The sequence below is a fragment of the Polypterus senegalus genome, chromosome 18, assembly GCF_016835505.1.
Source record: "Polypterus senegalus isolate Bchr_013 chromosome 18, ASM1683550v1, whole genome shotgun sequence".
NCBI lineage: Eukaryota > Metazoa > Chordata > Cladistia > Polypteriformes > Polypteridae > Polypterus > Polypterus senegalus.
The window spans coordinates 36,904,403-36,922,656 of NC_053171.1; the positions used below are offsets into that span (position 1 = coordinate 36,904,403).

An 18,254-nucleotide genomic window follows, 5' to 3' on the forward strand; every position below is an offset into this window, starting at 1 on the left:
ACTGGGACAGGGCCAAGGTGTGGACTGATGACGGTACAGGAGATAATTCTACTACACAGGAGCACTGTAAGAGTGAAATGATTAAGCCCTTCACCCATGGTTCTGCATGTGAGTTGATGGCTGCTGCTGAATTGTTCGGTTGTCGCTTTCAAGTGTACCGAAATGGCCAAATATTTTACACCTTTTGACAACCGCCAATGCCACTTAAACATCTTAGATTCACAGGTGACGATTTTAGTAGTCGACCCTTTGATGTTTATGAATGTTTAAACTCTCAAAAGCTGGATGTGAAGTTATCGATGAAACTGGTTGATGCTTACAACGCTTGACAGATGCGGAATGTCACTTCAACACAAGTCCTGCAAATACTGTCGTAATTGAAACAAACCATGAAACTCTAACCTATTATGACAGCAGCAATCCAAGCTGTGAGATTTGAAACAAGGTTACTGTTCACATGGCCAACTGTTGCATGCTCAACAGTAAGCTCAGCACACAGTTTGGTCATATTACAACCGGAGGGCTGAACTCACAATGTGGTATACAAAGATATCCTTAACAAATAATTATTGGTATATTTTCCCTCAGTTTAAAAAGGTTTAATTTTCTTCTTAATAAAAATTTTAAGGCAGTACTTCGCCGCTGTGAAGCGTGGGTATTTTTCTAGTCTATACTAATAAAAGGCAAAGCCCTCACTGACTGACTCATCACTAATTCTCCAACTTCCCGTGTAGGCAGAAGGCTGAAATTTGGCAGGCTCATTCCTTACAGCTTACTTAAAAAGTTAGGCAGGTTTCATAACCTCGTAACGGTCATAATTGGAACCTACTTATGTACATATATACGGCCATAGCCTGCAGCTCGGTCGCCATGTGAGGCGGCGTTGCGTCCCTCATCGTCGTGCTTGCCCATATAAGGCCGTCCGTCATCGGCAATCCAATAGAAACACTCTGCCGCTAAATATTCGCGGGTGAAGGACTGTGCTTATGCAAACGAAGATGAGATGGTCAGGGTGGTGTTTGGCACAAACTCGGCGAAAGTGCGAGAGAAACTTTTAAGTGCCGGGTCTTAGCTAACAATTAAATAAAGCCGTGGACATCGCACGAGATAGCACAAGCACAGCTGAGAAACGTCGATGCATGTACTCCGAGTGGCTCACGTAAACTGAGTGTGAACGCAGTACGCAGAGAACAAGGAAGAGCTCCAAAGAGTGCTGAACAAAAAACACATTAAACAATTGAGAAGGCAGCAAAAGAATATGAAGCGAGTGACACATACAAGCATATTCATAAGTGCAGCTACTGCGGAAACAAAACACGGTGTAAACCGTAAGTTTAAATTAAGTTTATAGACACGCTGCCACTGGCGTTTGTCATGCCTACGACGAATACAATATTTGCGAGATAAAAGTTTAATGAGAAGACGTGGGGTATAAACGAGACTTTGGATCACTTTGTAACAGAGTTAAAATTGCTGTAACGTAGTTAAACTTGCTGGTGAAGAACTGTGCTTATGCAAACGAAGATGAGATGGTCAGAGATAGAATAGTGTTTGGCACAAACTCAGCAAAAGTGCGACAGAAACTTTTAAGTGCCTTTTCTGAGCTAACATTAAATAATTGCTGGTGAAGGACTGTGCTTATGCAAATGAATAGGAAAGCAAGGTGTAAAGCTTAACTTTAAATTAAGTTCATAGACATGCTGCCGCTGGCGAATATGATATTCGCGAGATACAAGTTTAATGAGAGGACTTGTTTGGCACAAACTCAGCAAAAGTGCGCCAGAAATTTTTAAGTGCCAGGTCTGAGCTAACATTAAATAATTGCTGGTGAAGGACTGTGCTTATGCAAACAAGTAGAAAGCAAATGTTACGTTATTTTTAAAATGTTTCCTTTTCTTTTTCATAACTTCTTAAACACACTTCTTCTCCGCTGCAAAGCGCGGGTATTTTGCTAGTGTTACAATATAAATCTTAACCTGTTACAGTAAAATGATCTGCCATTGGTTTACACAAAAATACATAGTATCAATGCAGGAAAATGTACTGTACTCTAAGGATCCAACTAAATTAATTATAAATTAAAAATAATATTTATATAGCACATCTTTGTGCAGAGCTACAAAAGAGGTTAAATGGAAGGATATAAAGTGTGTAAGTTCTAATGTTAAAAACGTTTAATGACAAAAGTTTTATTTGATAACATATGCTGAGCGGAGAGGAATGCAAAACTCCAGCTCTTCAGGATACTGGATAAAATGAATCACAAGGTGTTCTAAGGCCAAATGACCAATGTGCTCCCTCTGGATAGCCTACAGTCCTTAAATATGATATACTGTAACTGTAATATGATGGGACTGTTTTAATACTATCATTTAATGTTCTAGAACATTCAGTGTTGAAAATATAGCAGTAACATCCTTTAATCTTTTCAGCATAAAAAATTGGAAGACTATTTTGGCCAGGTGGGAATGATGAAGAGCACCACCAAAGATTTTCAAAAGTGAAAACAAAGATATAGGGAAACTGGAAAAAATTATAAATGTTTAGGAGTATGTATAAGCATCTCTTTAAGACACTCATACTGATTGCAGTGAGCAAAGCAAAGGTTAAAATATGGGATTATGCAGTATTCATTTTAAGCTTACAGTAGGTGCAGTTTAAATAAATTAATTAAATGACCACATTTAAAAAGCCATTTCTTTTTAAAAGTTTAACAGTTAAAGGCTCACAATGATTCTGTCTGAACAACAAGTCAAGATTTTAGGTGCATAAAAGAGGATACTACTTTGCCAGTACTTTTGTGAGCAGGTTAATGTACAAAGATGTAAATTTGGAATTAGCAATGTTTGGATGCAATCATTCCAAAGAATAGGAAGGCGCCTGATTGTTGAGACCTTTATAGACAATAATTTTGGACAAGTATTTTACAAGTTATTCCTTAAAAATAAGTAGCCCGTTTGTTCAAACATGCTCAACAATTCATATCTTTTTTTAGTAGTGATAACACTATAGTAATCAAGTCAGCTAAACACACATACTGTATATACATTTTATATCCATCTTTTACCAATATAAAGGATTGGATTTGTGCTCGAGTATGTTTCTTAAATGTAATATGATTAATGTGTGACAGTGAATCCATAATGAAATGAGAAACTGGATAATCATAAGGCATATAGATTTTATTCTGCAAGTTTTAGTGATTATCTGATAGGTCAATTTCTTTATCAGTAAATACATGCTGTAAATACAATTGTTATATAAATGTGTGTTGATTTGCAGTTTTATGGACTTTTTATGCAGTTAAGCAAATTCATTGTGGCCACGTGATAACCAGAGGGTTTTGTACTCTGTGGTTAATGAAGTACTGTACTTCAACCTGCATCTGTCCCATTCACTTCTTCAATTGAAGTCTGTGAAAAATTCCTTCCATTTTTCTGTGACAAAATTAAAAACTTAAATAATTAAGCTAAAACCAGTGTCACATTATACAACTGTTTGTCATGGGGTGTGTCAGATTTGCCAACAGCTGTTGCTGATCTCATTGTTGCACCATGGTACATCAGACAGATGAGCTTCTCTTCTATTTGTGAGGTTTTAAAAATGAAAGTTCCTTATTTCTTGTCACTAAATTCTATAAATTGTATTTCTGGATAAGCATTCATTGCTTATCAGCAGTGGAAATCCAATTGAGCTTTCCTTCCATATGCTGAAAAGAAACCTTAAGGAGACAAGCCCCAGATCAGGCTGAAGCTGAAGGTGGCTTCATTTGAGGCTTGGCAGAGTATCACCAGAAGGAGGTACTCCTCATCTGGTGATGTCTATGAATTGCAGACTTCCTGTAATCATTGCTACAAGGGATATTCAACAAAATAGAAAATAAGACTACTTTAATGTGATTGGTGGTGAGGAGGACAAACATTCCCGGAATTGGTTAATCGCATGGGAATAGAGTGCTCCAACTCTGTTCAATACTTATATAGACTGGGAGTTGGGTAAGGTTGTGAGGTCCAGCGGCTGTGAGGCATCTGTTGGTAAAGAAAGATTCACGGATCTTGACTTTGCTGATAATGCTGTGATCTTCGTGGAGTCAATGGAAGCTCTGATCGGGGCGCTTGAGAGACTGAGCAAGGAGTCTGAGTGTCTGGACTTGCGAGTGACCTGGATAAAAACCAAGATCCAGGCCTTTAATGACCTCTTGGGCACAGCCATCAGCAGTGTGTCTGTCTGCGGAGAGAGTGTTGACCTTGTTAAGAGGTTTAATTACCTTGTCAGAGACATTCATGTCTCTGGTGACTCAGAAGTCAGTAGACAGATTGGGAGAGCATGGGGGCTCATGAGGTCGCTGGAAAGGGGTGTATGGCACTCCCGGTATCTATGCAAAAGGACTGAGGTCCAAGTCTTTAGAGTCCTGGTGCTTCCTGTCTTGCTATATGATTGCGAGACATGGACGCTATCCAGTGACCTGAGACAAAGACTGGACTCCTTTGGTACTGTGTCTCTCTGAAAAATCCTTGGGTACCTTTGGTTTGACTTTGAGTCACGAATGAGACAAATTGCCTGCATTGTGAGGGAGCGTCAGTTACAGCACTACGGCCATGTGGCGTGTTTCCCCGAGGGTGATCCAGCTCATAAGATCCTCATTGTTGGGAACCTGAGTGGCTGGACCAGGCCAAGGGGTTGCCCACGTAACACCTGGCTGCGGCAGATAGGGGGTCATTTCTGGAGGGTGGGACTGGACTGCGTGTTTGTCTGGGGGGTTGCCAACTGGGATCCCGAGTTGTTTTGTCGTGTAGTTGGTGCAGCAATGCACTGTACCAGTGCATGCTGCCCAACTTGACTTGAACTTGTAGAGTATAGTTATCAACTATGCCACTAGATATGTCCGTACTGCACTGTGCTGAGCTGATCTAAATGAGTATTTCTGACATTTATTCTATAGAGATGCAGGTGACATTGGCAATTTTTTTCTACAAGCAGAAAGAAGCAAATCGGGTCGTGAACTTCAAAACAACAGTGATTGTTTTTTGACATTACTAAGCTTGTTAATAAAGAGTTTCCCCAGGAACAGACTGTGTGGAGACTGGCCCAGACACAGACAGGCGGACACGTTCATGTCACCCATAAAAACGTTTATTTACAGTGTTATTTACAGTTCAGTGCCACACAAACCCTTAAAGTCCTGGCCACAATGCCTCACTTCCTTCTTCAGGCCACCTCCTTGCCTCCTTTAGTAGGCTCAGTCCACTCCGCTCCAGACTCTTGCCTTGAATGAAGGGAGGCGGCCCCTTTTATTATCACCCGGATGTGCTTCAGGTGGGTTCCGGCAATTAAGTGCCGGCTGCATCCCCGGAAGCACTCCGGGTGTCCCTGCTCTTCTTCCCCCCAGCACTTTCTGGTGTGGCCCAAGTACTGGGGTCCAGGGTTCCCAAGGCATTGGGGCATCCCATGGCGGTGACCACGGGCCCCTACAGGGTTGAGCTTCCATGCCCTCAACCTGTGGCCCCCAAAGCAACCAGGGTGGCGGCCCCAACGTAATCCAAGGCGAGCGCACGCCCTGTTCCGGTCCTTTATGGTGTCCCGGCCGGGTCGTCGCCCCTGGCACCTCTGACAACTGTTAATCAGTAACATTTCACTAAAGTGCTGTTGCATCTGCAGATAGGTATAAGGAAAAAATGTCTGGAGTAGAGGCGCACACGACACTGCATTTTGTTATCATGAGAGCACACCTGCACACTCCCCGGCACCATGACAGTGCACTCACCACATTATCAGCCAAAGAGTTTTTGACCAAAAACTGTGGTTGTTGTTTCATACCTCCCATATTTGCCAAATCTTGCTCCCAGTGACTTTTTTTATTTCCAAAATTCAAATGGAGACTAAAGGGTAGATGATTTGCTTCTCTGTTAGAAATCAGGAAAAAGTGACAAGAGGCTACAGACACAGTAACATAAGAGGAGTACGGGAAATGTTTCCAGGAATGGAAAGAGGGCTAGGACAAGTGTATTGCATTTCAAGGGGAGTATTTTGATGGTGACTAAAAGGAAACTATTAATAAAGATTTTATTTAATAATTCCGGGCATATTTGTGTCACTACTTGTACATACCATTTCTATGTCCCAAATATTATGGCACTCTGACAATAGGAGGGGGGCACGGCACTTCAGTCTCATGTTGATTATTTGATTGGAAATTTAAAACTGTGGCGCAAAGAGGAAAATCAAGGAAAAAAGTTGTTTGTGCTAAACATTATGGATGTTCAGTAATTCAGTTTCTTCAGAAGATGATGCAAGTTCTTCACACTTATGTGATTTTCAACCCTTTGAATATTTTTCTTTAGGTTTATGCCACTTAAAATGATTGATACAGTGTAAATGCAGAAAATGAAACCATTTTATTTCATTGTCCAAGTTTATCTGGTTTTCACATGCTGAAAGGGTGATGCTGACTCATTTTAAATTGACATGCACAGTAGTTTACTGCTGTAAATGTATATTTCAGTCCTCTGGCTGTTGCATTCACACATAAAAATGATAATGACTCTCAGGCAAGCCATTTTCTTAGATTTATTTATATTAGCTGCTGACTTTCATTGCATATAAATCTTAGACTTCTTAAACATTTTATCTTCTCCAAGATTGAAATATAAGTTATGGGGGGTCTTCGTTTCCATGAGCGTGACAATGGGAAAAAAAGATTAACTCCTTACCTGTAGTCATTTTTAACCCTTTAAACTAACCACTCCACTATGATTTTGTTTTTCAGGGAATAGACTCTAATGTGCAGTATATTTTCTTTCATACCACTTTCTTGTGTATTCTCATAAGCATTGAGCCACTTCTACAAACCTTTTCACATCTTTAATATGATACATGGCCCATCTAGGAGTGTTATCTTTATAGGAGTGGTTACTGTGGGTTAATAGAGAATTTACTAAATTTTAGTTTCTGAATGTTAGATACTGCCTAGTAGTTTTAGAGGGACAGTTTTCACATCTAAAGTACTCTTCATTTGCAGCTCCAGACTTTTAACTTGAGGAATTGATTTAAGTGATATTGCTTATGGTTATGATTAAAACCTGAATTAAATGTATATTTTAGATATATTTTTTATTAACATATTTTAACGTTTTTCATGTGCTTCTGTATACATCACAATGTTAAGTACAGCATGTAAGATATCTCTTAGAATGTACAGTAAAAGGTTAATGCAGTCAGAATGTTTTAGAGCCATCAACAGTAATTAAAATTATATGGAAAAACTGTATTTTTTTTTTTTTTGATTTGTCATTTCTTTCAATTTATTTAAAGAACATGGAAGAAACAGTCTTTAATGCTGCTCCCACCCAGCTCTAGGGGAATGGTTCAAAACTGACCTGATCTTTATCAATGCTGTGTGTGGGTGGTGTGTTGGTTCCAGGTTTTTGTTTTTTATCTCTGTCATTTAGGTTTTCTTCCTACATCCTAAAGAAATGCAAACTAAATTATTTAGTCACTCTGAACAGGGCCAAAATGGAGCTTTCTATGCCAAATTATAATAGCTGATTACCATTAGGGGAGTGTCTGCCCTTCCCCTTGGTAAACTTTTGGTGGAAAGATTTCTTGACTTGCTTCTTTGTGTGCCTAAATATAAAAATTTATGTGAACCCACACACATGCTTGCAGGGGGGAAATTGTTAAATAGTAGGTTAATGGTATTTACAACTGAATTTCATTTTCACCCATTTTCAATTAATTCCTGTTAATTTTTAAGTGTGCTTTTTAAATTTCAGTTTAGTGTTTATTAGTTTTTATGTAAAGAAAATGTTTTAGTTGTTTCAATTGGTTCATTAATGATAAAATCTTTTGTGGAGGCTGAGGTACTGTGAGAAAACCCACTTACACAGGGAGACCTGACTGGAAAATAAACCCAGGTAATTTGAGCTGTCAGACAGTTTTTATAATATATATGTTATGCACCAGTATAATCCTGCATATGTTTGCTGTTTTACATATCACAGTTGATTAAAGTTTACATGCAGGATATCTGCATTACAACAGGGTCCATGTTGTTAAGAGTGGATCTTCATACCTTCATCCTTAGCTGGATCTTGTTAAAAGACCATCCATCAATGCAATCTGTGAGAAATATTTACAGACTATGTCAGTTTATAAAATCTCTGAGGTCTATTTCCTGTATTTCTTACATTATACATTGAGCCATTGAGGTCTTCATATTTCTAACATTATAATTTTTTAAAATATTGTTATGCTGATACCAGTGTATACAGCTTACCAATGTGCCTCTCATACATATTGTTATAAGTTCAGCACAAAGGTTGTTAACCCTCTTGATATTACCTGGATTTCTGTATCATTTAATACTGCCCTTTAAGCAGTATTTGGTCTGATCTTCAGCTAAGTTATTAATAGACAAACACAATTTGCCTAAATTAATAACATACAAAAAATTGGGCTTCATCTTGTCAATACTGAATATACTGTTTAAAATATTCATAGTCTATGTTGGAAACAATATGTGAACATCTAGGATAAAATCTTTTTCAAAAGATAGCTTAGCTATAGTCCAGTATTCCATTCAAGGAGATTAGAAATGTGGAATAGAGGTGCCCTGCTCTATTAAAAAAAAAAAAAACACTTACATTTTGGACACAAACAGAGTTTGCCTTTTCTCAAGAAATATATGTTAATATGAATGATCTTTCAGAATATCCGAAGACCTTAGAAGAAATATTGTAGACATGCATAAAGCAGGAAAAGGCTACGAAAGGATGCCTAATGGTCTGGTTTTCATTAGTCCACAGTTAAAAACGGATAACAGCAAAGGACCTATAGAAAAGCTTTCAAGTTGCAAAAGTTTCTGTTCGTATAAAAAATAATGATAATCATGGTAGGGCATCATCGAGGAAGTCAAGGCTTTCAAAACGAGAAACATCTTTGCAAACTTGAAACTTGAATGTTAGAGTAAATAATTAATTTGAAATACAGTATATTAATGTTATCAGGCTAGTGATCCATCACCTAAAAGCTTATCTAGACAATTACACAAAACATAGGAGTTAATGAACAACATAATAGCTTAAACAAAAGAAAAACTATTTTCTGGAATGGCCAAGTCAGAGCTCAGATCTCTGAGTCCAGATGAAATTGCATGGCCTGAAGAGAGTTCTTCACACAAGACATTTTAGAAGTATCAATGAATAAAACAACTTTATAAGGAGTGATCTAATAATCCTAAAATCTGAGCAGCAGCTGTAGGAAACATTCCCTTGAAGAATGTGTTCAGTATTGACATGAAGTAGTGCAATTGTCTGTGTTATTATTTAAGGTGGCTAGTGTTTTATCTATTACTGTGACTTTTTATGTTTAATTATTTTACACATCCAGGTAATTCTTGAGGATTCAAAGTTGGATTTTAAAGCTATACATCTAAATGTAATGCCACTTAGTCTGTAGTTCATTGTAGAATGACATGGGCAATCAGGTCATTGAGATCAGCCAGACTTCCAGACTTGATTTTCTAAAGTAGTGAGAGTCAACATAGTTTTAGTTTTTCCAGGTCTAATTTTCTTGTCCATTTCTGTATTATTAAAGTAAAATTAAGGAAATAAAGTTAGTTAAGGTTACCATACACGAATACAGTTAGTCCTAAGAATGACACATGCTGAATTAACCTTAAAAACAATGAGTGTGTAACGATATACATATATCATGTATTTTTTGGACATATGCGTTTCATGGTAATGATAAAGTTACTTTTCCATACATTTCTGCAATGATCTCTCCATTTTGCCTTAGACTAGCAATAAAAAAGAATACATGAAACTAAAATAAATTGATTTATGGCAGCTTTTTATGGCAACTGGTTTGTTATTTGCTTACTACAGATTAATTAGTAATTATCCACTTTGTCTTACACAGTATAAGTTTATCATCTGTGAAGCTTGCATAATGTTAGCCATAAGAAGATGTAATGTATAATACTTTTAAAATTAGGAAAAAAAAATATAAGTGCTAGCCTAAAGGACCTCCAAGCATCTCATAAAGATGAAGTGGTACTGAAGTCTTTCTTCTCTGTCTTAGGTTTCCCGAGTCTACAGTGAAGTTCCCAGTTCCCCAAGGCTGAAACTGTCATCAGCCATGTTAGCAAAAGATGACCCATACCTGGCCAGAAAGAGTGCTGCAAAGTCAATCAGGTCACTTAATGGGCTGGATGGCAACTGTGAAAATTCAAGCACTTCAACAAACACAGGTATGTAAAATGAAGATTATGGGCTGAATAAATTCAAGATTAGAACATAGAATTATTTACTTAAATATTTCATATGTACAGCATAGACGGGTGATTGAATTCATGCAGATCAAAATACTGTATCTCTCTATTATAAAAAAAAATCCTGGAGATAAACACTAGGGATAGGAGACGTGATTGATCTTCACGTGAAGATCACGGAAGACACTTATAAGACCCGCGAGATGAAAGAGATTGGCCATGGAGCGTCTCGCGTTGACCTTAAACATGAGATTTTGTGCCAAGACATTGACCCAGGACCATCTCACGGGAACGTAGAACATGAGATTCTTGCAAGACACACCCTACTTATAACCAATATCAAATAAGAAAAAATATTTTCTGGATTGGCCAAGTCAGAGCTCAGATCTCTGAGTCCAGATTAAATTGCATGGCCTGAAGAGAGTTCTTCACACAAGACATCTTAGAAGTATCAATGAATAAAAACAACTTTATAAGGAGTGATCTAATAATCCTAAATTCTGTGAAAGTCTGAGCAGCAGCTGTAGGAAAAATTTCCTTGAGGAATGTGTTCAGCATTGACATGAAGTAGTGCAATTGCCTGTGTTATTATTTAAGGTGGATAGTGTTTATCTATTAATGTGACTTTTTATGTTTAATTATTTTACACATCCAGGTAATTCTTGAGGATTCAAAGTTGGATTTTAAAGCTATACATCTAAATGTAATGCCACTTAGTCTGTAGTTCATTGTAGAATGACATGGGCAATCAGGTCATTGAGATCAGCCAGACTTCCAGACTTGATTTTCTAAAGTAGTGAGAGTCAACATAGTTTTAGTTTTTCCAGGTCTAATTTTCTTGTCCGTTTCTGTATTATTAAAGTAGGGGGCAGCAAAACACTCAGTCGTGCAAAGGCTTTGAGCACACGCAGATCCAGGGCTCTCAGCGCATATAAAGCGTATAAGGACAATACGTTATAAATGAAACGTAGACGACTAAGTGAAGAAGAAAGCAGCGCGGAAAAAAGAGACTCAAAGCGTTGGAGAGAAAAAAAAGAAAAAGAATAATATAGGTGCAAATTCAGAAAATAAGGAAAGTAATTATCAGCCCGGAACAAGTGGAATTGAAAAAAGCATGTCCAATCGGGCTCATAATTAAAAGACAAAGTAGAACTTCATAAGTACGTTCACAAACGTTGGTGCTATACACATGCAGAGCAGGATAGAGATTATGAAAGCAGTGGAATTCGAAAGGCTCAAAAAAAAAAAAACATTGGTGTGATACACATGTGGAGAAAGTTAAAGAATATGAAAGTAGGGAAATTAGAAAGTAAAGATCACAGTATCGCAAACAAACGGAAATTATTACTCGAAAATGGAAAAATAATCACCACGGACCAGGTGTCATTAGGGAAAAAAAAGCAGGACAAAGCGAAGTTAGGAATAAAAGACAAGAGTAGAAAACAAAGTAAAACGTCATAAAGAGGTTAAAAAACAAGGGGGCCAAACACATGCAAAGCAGGTTAGAGATAATGAAAAGTGGAATTAAAAAAAATGTAGGCACAAAACACATGCAGACCAAGATACAGAATATGGAAGCAGAAAAATTCGACAGTGTCAAACAAAGTAAACCTCGCATTAGCGCAGAGAAAGAGAAATTATTACTCAGAGAAATAATGAAAAGGCAAATAGAGATCGAATATATGGACATAGGTGATATGTCAGAAGTATGTAAATATTGTAAGGCTTTGAAGTTTAAGTCAGAGAATTTCAAAAATGTGGTTTACTTCACATGCATTTTTTTGGTTACTTTGCAAAAAAAAATTATTAACTGCTGATGACGTAGATCGTTTTGTCTGTGCTGAAATTCTAAACAGAGAAACCTATCCTGAATTATGGCACAAAGTCATTAAACACATGTCTCACTGACCTCATTTAAAAGATTCAGCATATTAAGACTCGAAAGATTCCAAATATTGTGTTTACAGAAGATCTGAAATAAAAGTGAAACTAATGAAATAGCAACAATTCAAAGAAAAAAAAAATCTTAGGAGTGTGTATCCGGAAAACCAAAAAGGGGGGTTGGCAAGCGAAGCCCCCTAGTTTCTTTAATCATTGAAGGATTTTAGGGAAGATAATTGTGAAAACATGTATGTATTTATGAATGTATGTTGTGAGTATGGGTTTGTGTGTACATTACATTTTTTTTTATATAAAGTATTATCTATCTATCTATTATATATAAAATATTCAGACCCTTTCACTTATTTCACATTTTTCTTTGTTGCGGCCTTATACTAAATCCATTTAAGTATCTTTTTCCCGGCATGAAAGAACATTCAACACCCTGGAATAACAAAGCAAAAACAGAATTTTAACATTTTTTGCAAATATCTTAAAAATGTATAAAACTGAAATATCACACTTACTTAATTCAGACCCTTTCCTCAATACTTGAAGCACTTTTGGCAGTGATTACAGCCTAGAGTCTTTTTGGGAATGACTTGACATGCTTCGTACACTTGGATTGGGGATTTCCTGCTATTCTTCTCTGCAGATCCTCTTTAAGGTCTGATAGGTTGGATGGAGATTGCCAGTGGATAGCTATTTTCAGGTCACACTAGAGATGTTGGGCACTGGCTTGGCAACTGAAGGACATTTGCAGAGTTGTCCCTAATCCACTCCTTTGTTGTCTTTGTTTTGTGCTTAAGGTTTTTGTCCTGTTCCAAGGTGTATGTACGGCCTAGTCAAGGTCCAGATCCCTCTGTAGTAGGTTTTCATTAAGGATATCTCTGTCCTTGGCCTCTTTTCATCTTCCTTCAATCTTGTCTAGTCTCCCAGTCCCTGCTGCTGAAAACCAAACCCAGATCATGATGCTGCTATCATCATGCTTTACCATTGAAATTGTATTGCCTAGGAGATGAATAGTGCCTCCCAACATGACGGTAATCTTGGTTTCATCAAACCAGAGAATTTCGTGTCTCACAGTCTGAGATGTATAATTCCAAATATCAAAGGTGCTTGTAAAACTGCACAAAATGCAGAGTGGGAAACATCATTAAGAAAAATCAGCAAACAAATGTTAAACTTTATACCTGTGAATTACATTTGATAGAACTGTAGAATCATCATAAATTAGGGATTTTTCAGATTCTTTAAAAGAAGAGATTAGGTAATCCCACTTTAATCAGGATTTATTTTATACTCTGGGAGCTGGCAGGATAGTGTTAGTACACTAACTATTCAGCCGAAACTCAAATCACTTTTCCCTAAAGAAAGCATTTATAACACAGAGAAGACACTAGGTGAATATTTAAAACATTTTCTTGAACAGTGGCACTGCCTAGCAGAAGGCTGTTTTATGTAAGGTTGTTTAATATCAGAGTAAAATTATTTTGCCTTCTCACTGGACATTCCTCTGAAGCCATATATTTTTTTTACAAGTTCCTAATTGTAAGATACTATAGAATGACTATAGAAGCAGGTTTTCCTTTAGCATTGGTTCTACTAATGGAGAAACACCTAGAACCAGGTTGTCAGACCTCTTCTGTGTATTTCTGGTGCTCGGCTTTTCCTGGAATTATCTGAAACAGGCATAGAAGAACTTAACACAACTATTGGAGCAGAGGTTGACTTTGCCTATACCCTACCTCTGCTTGCACTTTTGACATAACAGTCTACCATTATCTTTATTTATGATTCTTCTGAACTGTGATGATGTTTATTGTGTCAAGTATTTTTTTCATAATGCTAATGTGGAAAGGGGATAAAAAATTGATTTCAGTGCTGAGAGATTTTGGTTTTTATCTTGAGTTATATGTCGGGGGGAGGGGGGCAGATTTAGTAACATTAACTTATATCCATTTATTGGTACCTTTGTTGTTTGAGTTTATGCTTAAGGGGAGCAACTGGATCAGAGGTCTACAGTTGATCAGAATGTTTTATTAATACTTGCTGATAATTATCTTAATCTGCTATAAAATTGCACAGTTTTGTTTTCAACACAGTTGTACCTTTTATAAATATTTCACTCTATGTTAGTTTTATAACAGCAAACCACATGTGTTTGGGGATTCCTTAGTATGTGCATTACTTGCCATTTCTGCTAAAGGAATTTTAGATTTGAAAGGTTTTATGCATGTAATCACATTACTGAATTATTTATCTGAACAGTCTTTGTTCACTGTTAAGTCACCTAGAAGGCATGAAAGAAAGCAAAGGAATGGCAGGAACTTGCAGACCTAATAAGAAACCTGCAATGTTGATGGCTTTTACAGCTGACTGGAGCTGTATCGGAGTATTGCCAAGGGGAAGGGGTGGAGACTTTAAGTGCTGTAACCTATGAATGAGAAATAACAATGGAAATATGAGAGGAGAGTGACATGACTTTTTTGCATGCTTTATACCAAATATGGAAAGCCAGTAGGCCCTCAAACTGTACCTATGCATTAAATATTCATGCAGCATAATTACAGATTATGTGTTGTGTTTGTTGTCATAGGGCCCAGAGAATTACTTGAGAATTGCAAGAGCACATTTAAGCATGAAGTCTTCTAAACATAAACTAAATGTGCTTGTTATAGTCTATCATGCTGACGTCAGTGCCCATTACAAAATAAGACAGATTGCAGCTGTTTTACTGTAGGTATAAAGGAGAAAATGTATAAAATGGGAAAAACTACCGCTCTTTTACCATTAGATTTTAGACAGGGCTGCTCTTTGTAAAGATTTGTATATCCTGCTTTAAAAAGGTATTTTTGTATACTACATTTGCAGTTTGAATAGTAATGCAAAAAAACAAAAAAATCTTAAAAAAGGTAGAAATGCAGGTTGTACTTTTGCAAACACCACTTTAAATCAGCCTAAATTTTTTGACATCTGACCTCTGAACTTATATACCTGGTTTGCAAGGTGTGTCTAAACTATTCCAAATAATTATTTAGCATGAGCTGCTTATATGTTTAGATAATTTTACAGTTCTTTCCTAAAGCATGTATGTGGAACCCATTCATTTATTTACTGGTAGATTTTTATGAAATACCTCTGTAAAGGCGTGTGATAAAGCTTATTGTGCTTTAGAGTGATTGTTTTGATTTCACCATTTTCCACGTAAAGCTTTGCTATATGTGAAAAAGTAAATTTCCACTTTTCTCAGAAATTTTGTACAGATTATCAATGAATATCTAATAACATGCTTAGATTTGAGTAAAGAAATAAGGATTCAAGCAACAGTAGGAAATATATCGTATATAATATGATATAATGTCAGTTTGTTAATGCTGCTTGAATCCTTATTTCTTTACTCCAGTCTATTTCAGTGGGCATATTTGTACATTAATACTTCACAATAATCAATCTTCCAGTAGAATATATTACATGATTATTCAAAAGTTTTTCTTATACAGTATTTCATAATGTATAAAAACTCACTCGAAATTACAGTTTTGCCCGGACAATGCAGATAATGAAAAGAATTTGAAATCCTACAATGTAAGGTATAAAAAGCACATTTATAATTGTTAGATAAAAAACCAATCCTGGTAAGCAGGACATAATATAGTAGGTACAGCTCAAAGTAAAACCTCTGAATTGTATGATGATGAAATTGTGGAAAATTACTTTTGGATGGATTAAATGGAGGTTTGTGGCATACTATTGAATCACTCAAGAAGACTGTCTTTAGCAAGAGAGGAGAATTGTTGAGCATAATTCATATATTCAAGAGATGGAAGGTGGACTCATAAGTGGATGTTCAGATTACAAGGCAGTACAGCAAGTATTTGGTGAGGAATGTGGTTGAAATCAGTGTAATGCTTTTAGAATATGCAGTATTGTTTGATTGCCCAGTTTAGTAGGGTTGACATGCTTCATCAACATTGTGCACCTTTGAATAAGGCAGACAAGGAGCACTAGTCCACATTATTAAAAATAAGAATAGGGGAGTCGATAAGCATATGTAGAAGTACTGGAATAAAGACTCTGGGCAATAATTTAACCTCTATTCCAAGAAGAAAAGATTATCACCCTGGTCAGATAATAGTGGGACATATTTTTGTCCTTGCTCAGACATTTGACTCTTCATCATAGTTTTTCAAGTCATTCTATATGCTTTTTGTGCTTGGGCACATCATACATTTGAGTGTCCATAATTAAATGGGAAAAGCCATACAAGAGTGTAGATTTCAAGGGTGAGGTATTGAATCCCAGCTTCTCCAGAGTGAGAGTTGTGTTATTGGATGGAATCTTTTTAAAGTGAGTATATGACTGTGCTAAGAGTGCATCATCTCCAAAAATATCCCTCTACTGTTCAAGAGGATTTTTATTTACGTACAGAAAAGCTGAATTTTTACTACCAACAACTTATTGAAATGTAATTTCCTTCATGTATTTTTGATGAATTAAAATACATTTTTGCATTTTGGTTTGCCTTTTAATTTCTTGACTAATAGTGACATCTTTTAATTGCTAAGTGATTGGATACATTGCTTGATTTGTAAGTTTTTCCCAGTCTTCTGAAGGCAAAAAGCATATTGTTTTAAAAGGTGTTGTATTTCTCAGTAGTGTTGTATTTCTCAGTAGGAACATCTTTAAAAAATGCATTTTCATTTTGTTATTTTACATTTATGCATTAAATATGTTTGTTGCATCAACTTGTTCCACAGCAATTGTACTGTGGACAAACATTAAAACTATTATTCTGTCCAGATTTTTTTTTATAAGGGGCATGCTAAACCTGCTAAAAAAAGTTTTTGGAGTTCAATTAATTTATTTAAAAAATGTGTTGCCATTTTACAGTATATTTATCAAATGGCTGATATCTTTGTTTTTTGTCTTTATTATGAGTAATATTATTAAAGTTTTGATTGCATATTATCTAGAATTGCCATCACAACTGTTGGTGGCTGGCACAGGGTTGGTGTCCAGTAGGAATCAAAATTTGTGCCTGAACCTTTTGTTCTGACTCCTGGCTGATCCATGGCAGTGAACTGGTCATCAATTATCCCTGCTACTACCCACCCTGACTTATGTTGTATAGTGTAGTGGCTGTCAATTTCAGTCCTATGGGCTTATTATGGCTATATTTTTATTCTCATATTAATTATGCTCCTTCCTTAACCGAGCAAGCTCTACATCTCCAGTTTCAATGGTTTCAATTTTTTTTAATAATTATTCCAGAAATCACAAACTTAGTACTATTTTTTTTTCTTTTTGTAACAAGAATATATATATATATATATATGTATATGTATATGTATATGTATATATATATGTATATGTATATATATATATATATATATATATATATATATATATATATATATATATGTATATATATGTATATGTATATGATACATGTAAGAAATATTTTTTAGGACTTTTAATATTTTGTTCTTTTTCTAATGTTCTGTTTATTTAATTCTTTAATTACTAATAAGCACACCAGAGTGTATCACAATAAAATTGCTGTGATTCTTTAGCATTCATTGTGTTTTTCCCTAGCATATGCTGTGCTTGTCATACATTGTCAGGAATCTATTAGAATTAAGAGAACCAACTCCACAGAAAAAAGTGAATTAAAAAGAAAATTACAAAGATACTGTATGGTTTCCCTGACTCTATTTGATACTATTCTAGCTGCTTTGTCCTCCTGCCTCTCACCAGCTGTTCTGTGTCTCTCTGGAAATTCTGTACTTGGCCGAATTTAAATTTTCACATATTCTACTTTCTTTCTAACATATATACACTGTTAGATCATAGTCTTGGTTAACTTTTGTTCATCGCTTTCTAATGTTAGTTTCACTCCACATATATTTGAAATTTGGAATCATTTTGTAAATTAGCATGTTGCACGCTATATTAAAGGAAATACAAAATGAGAAGTCTTTTAACTATTACCCCATCTCATTTAACATTGTTAACACTGTATTCTCAAGTTTTCAACTTACCCGTCACCACTGCAGTTGCTGCTTAATAAATCATTTAATATTACTATTAAATTGAA

The 18,254-nt window shown here is 36.1% G+C and overlaps 1 protein-coding gene across 1 annotated transcript in view; it reads left to right on the plus strand.

The window, feature by feature from the left end:
- LOC120518447 (TOG array regulator of axonemal microtubules protein 1) overlaps positions 1–18,254 on the plus strand; it is a 116,038-nt gene that overhangs the window by 26,637 nt on the left and 71,147 nt on the right. The window contains exon 2 of the mRNA XM_039741234.1: positions 10,084–10,252. Coding sequence (XP_039597168.1) covers positions 10,084–10,252 — 169 coding nt within the window. The remainder of the gene's footprint in view (positions 1–10,083; positions 10,253–18,254) is intronic.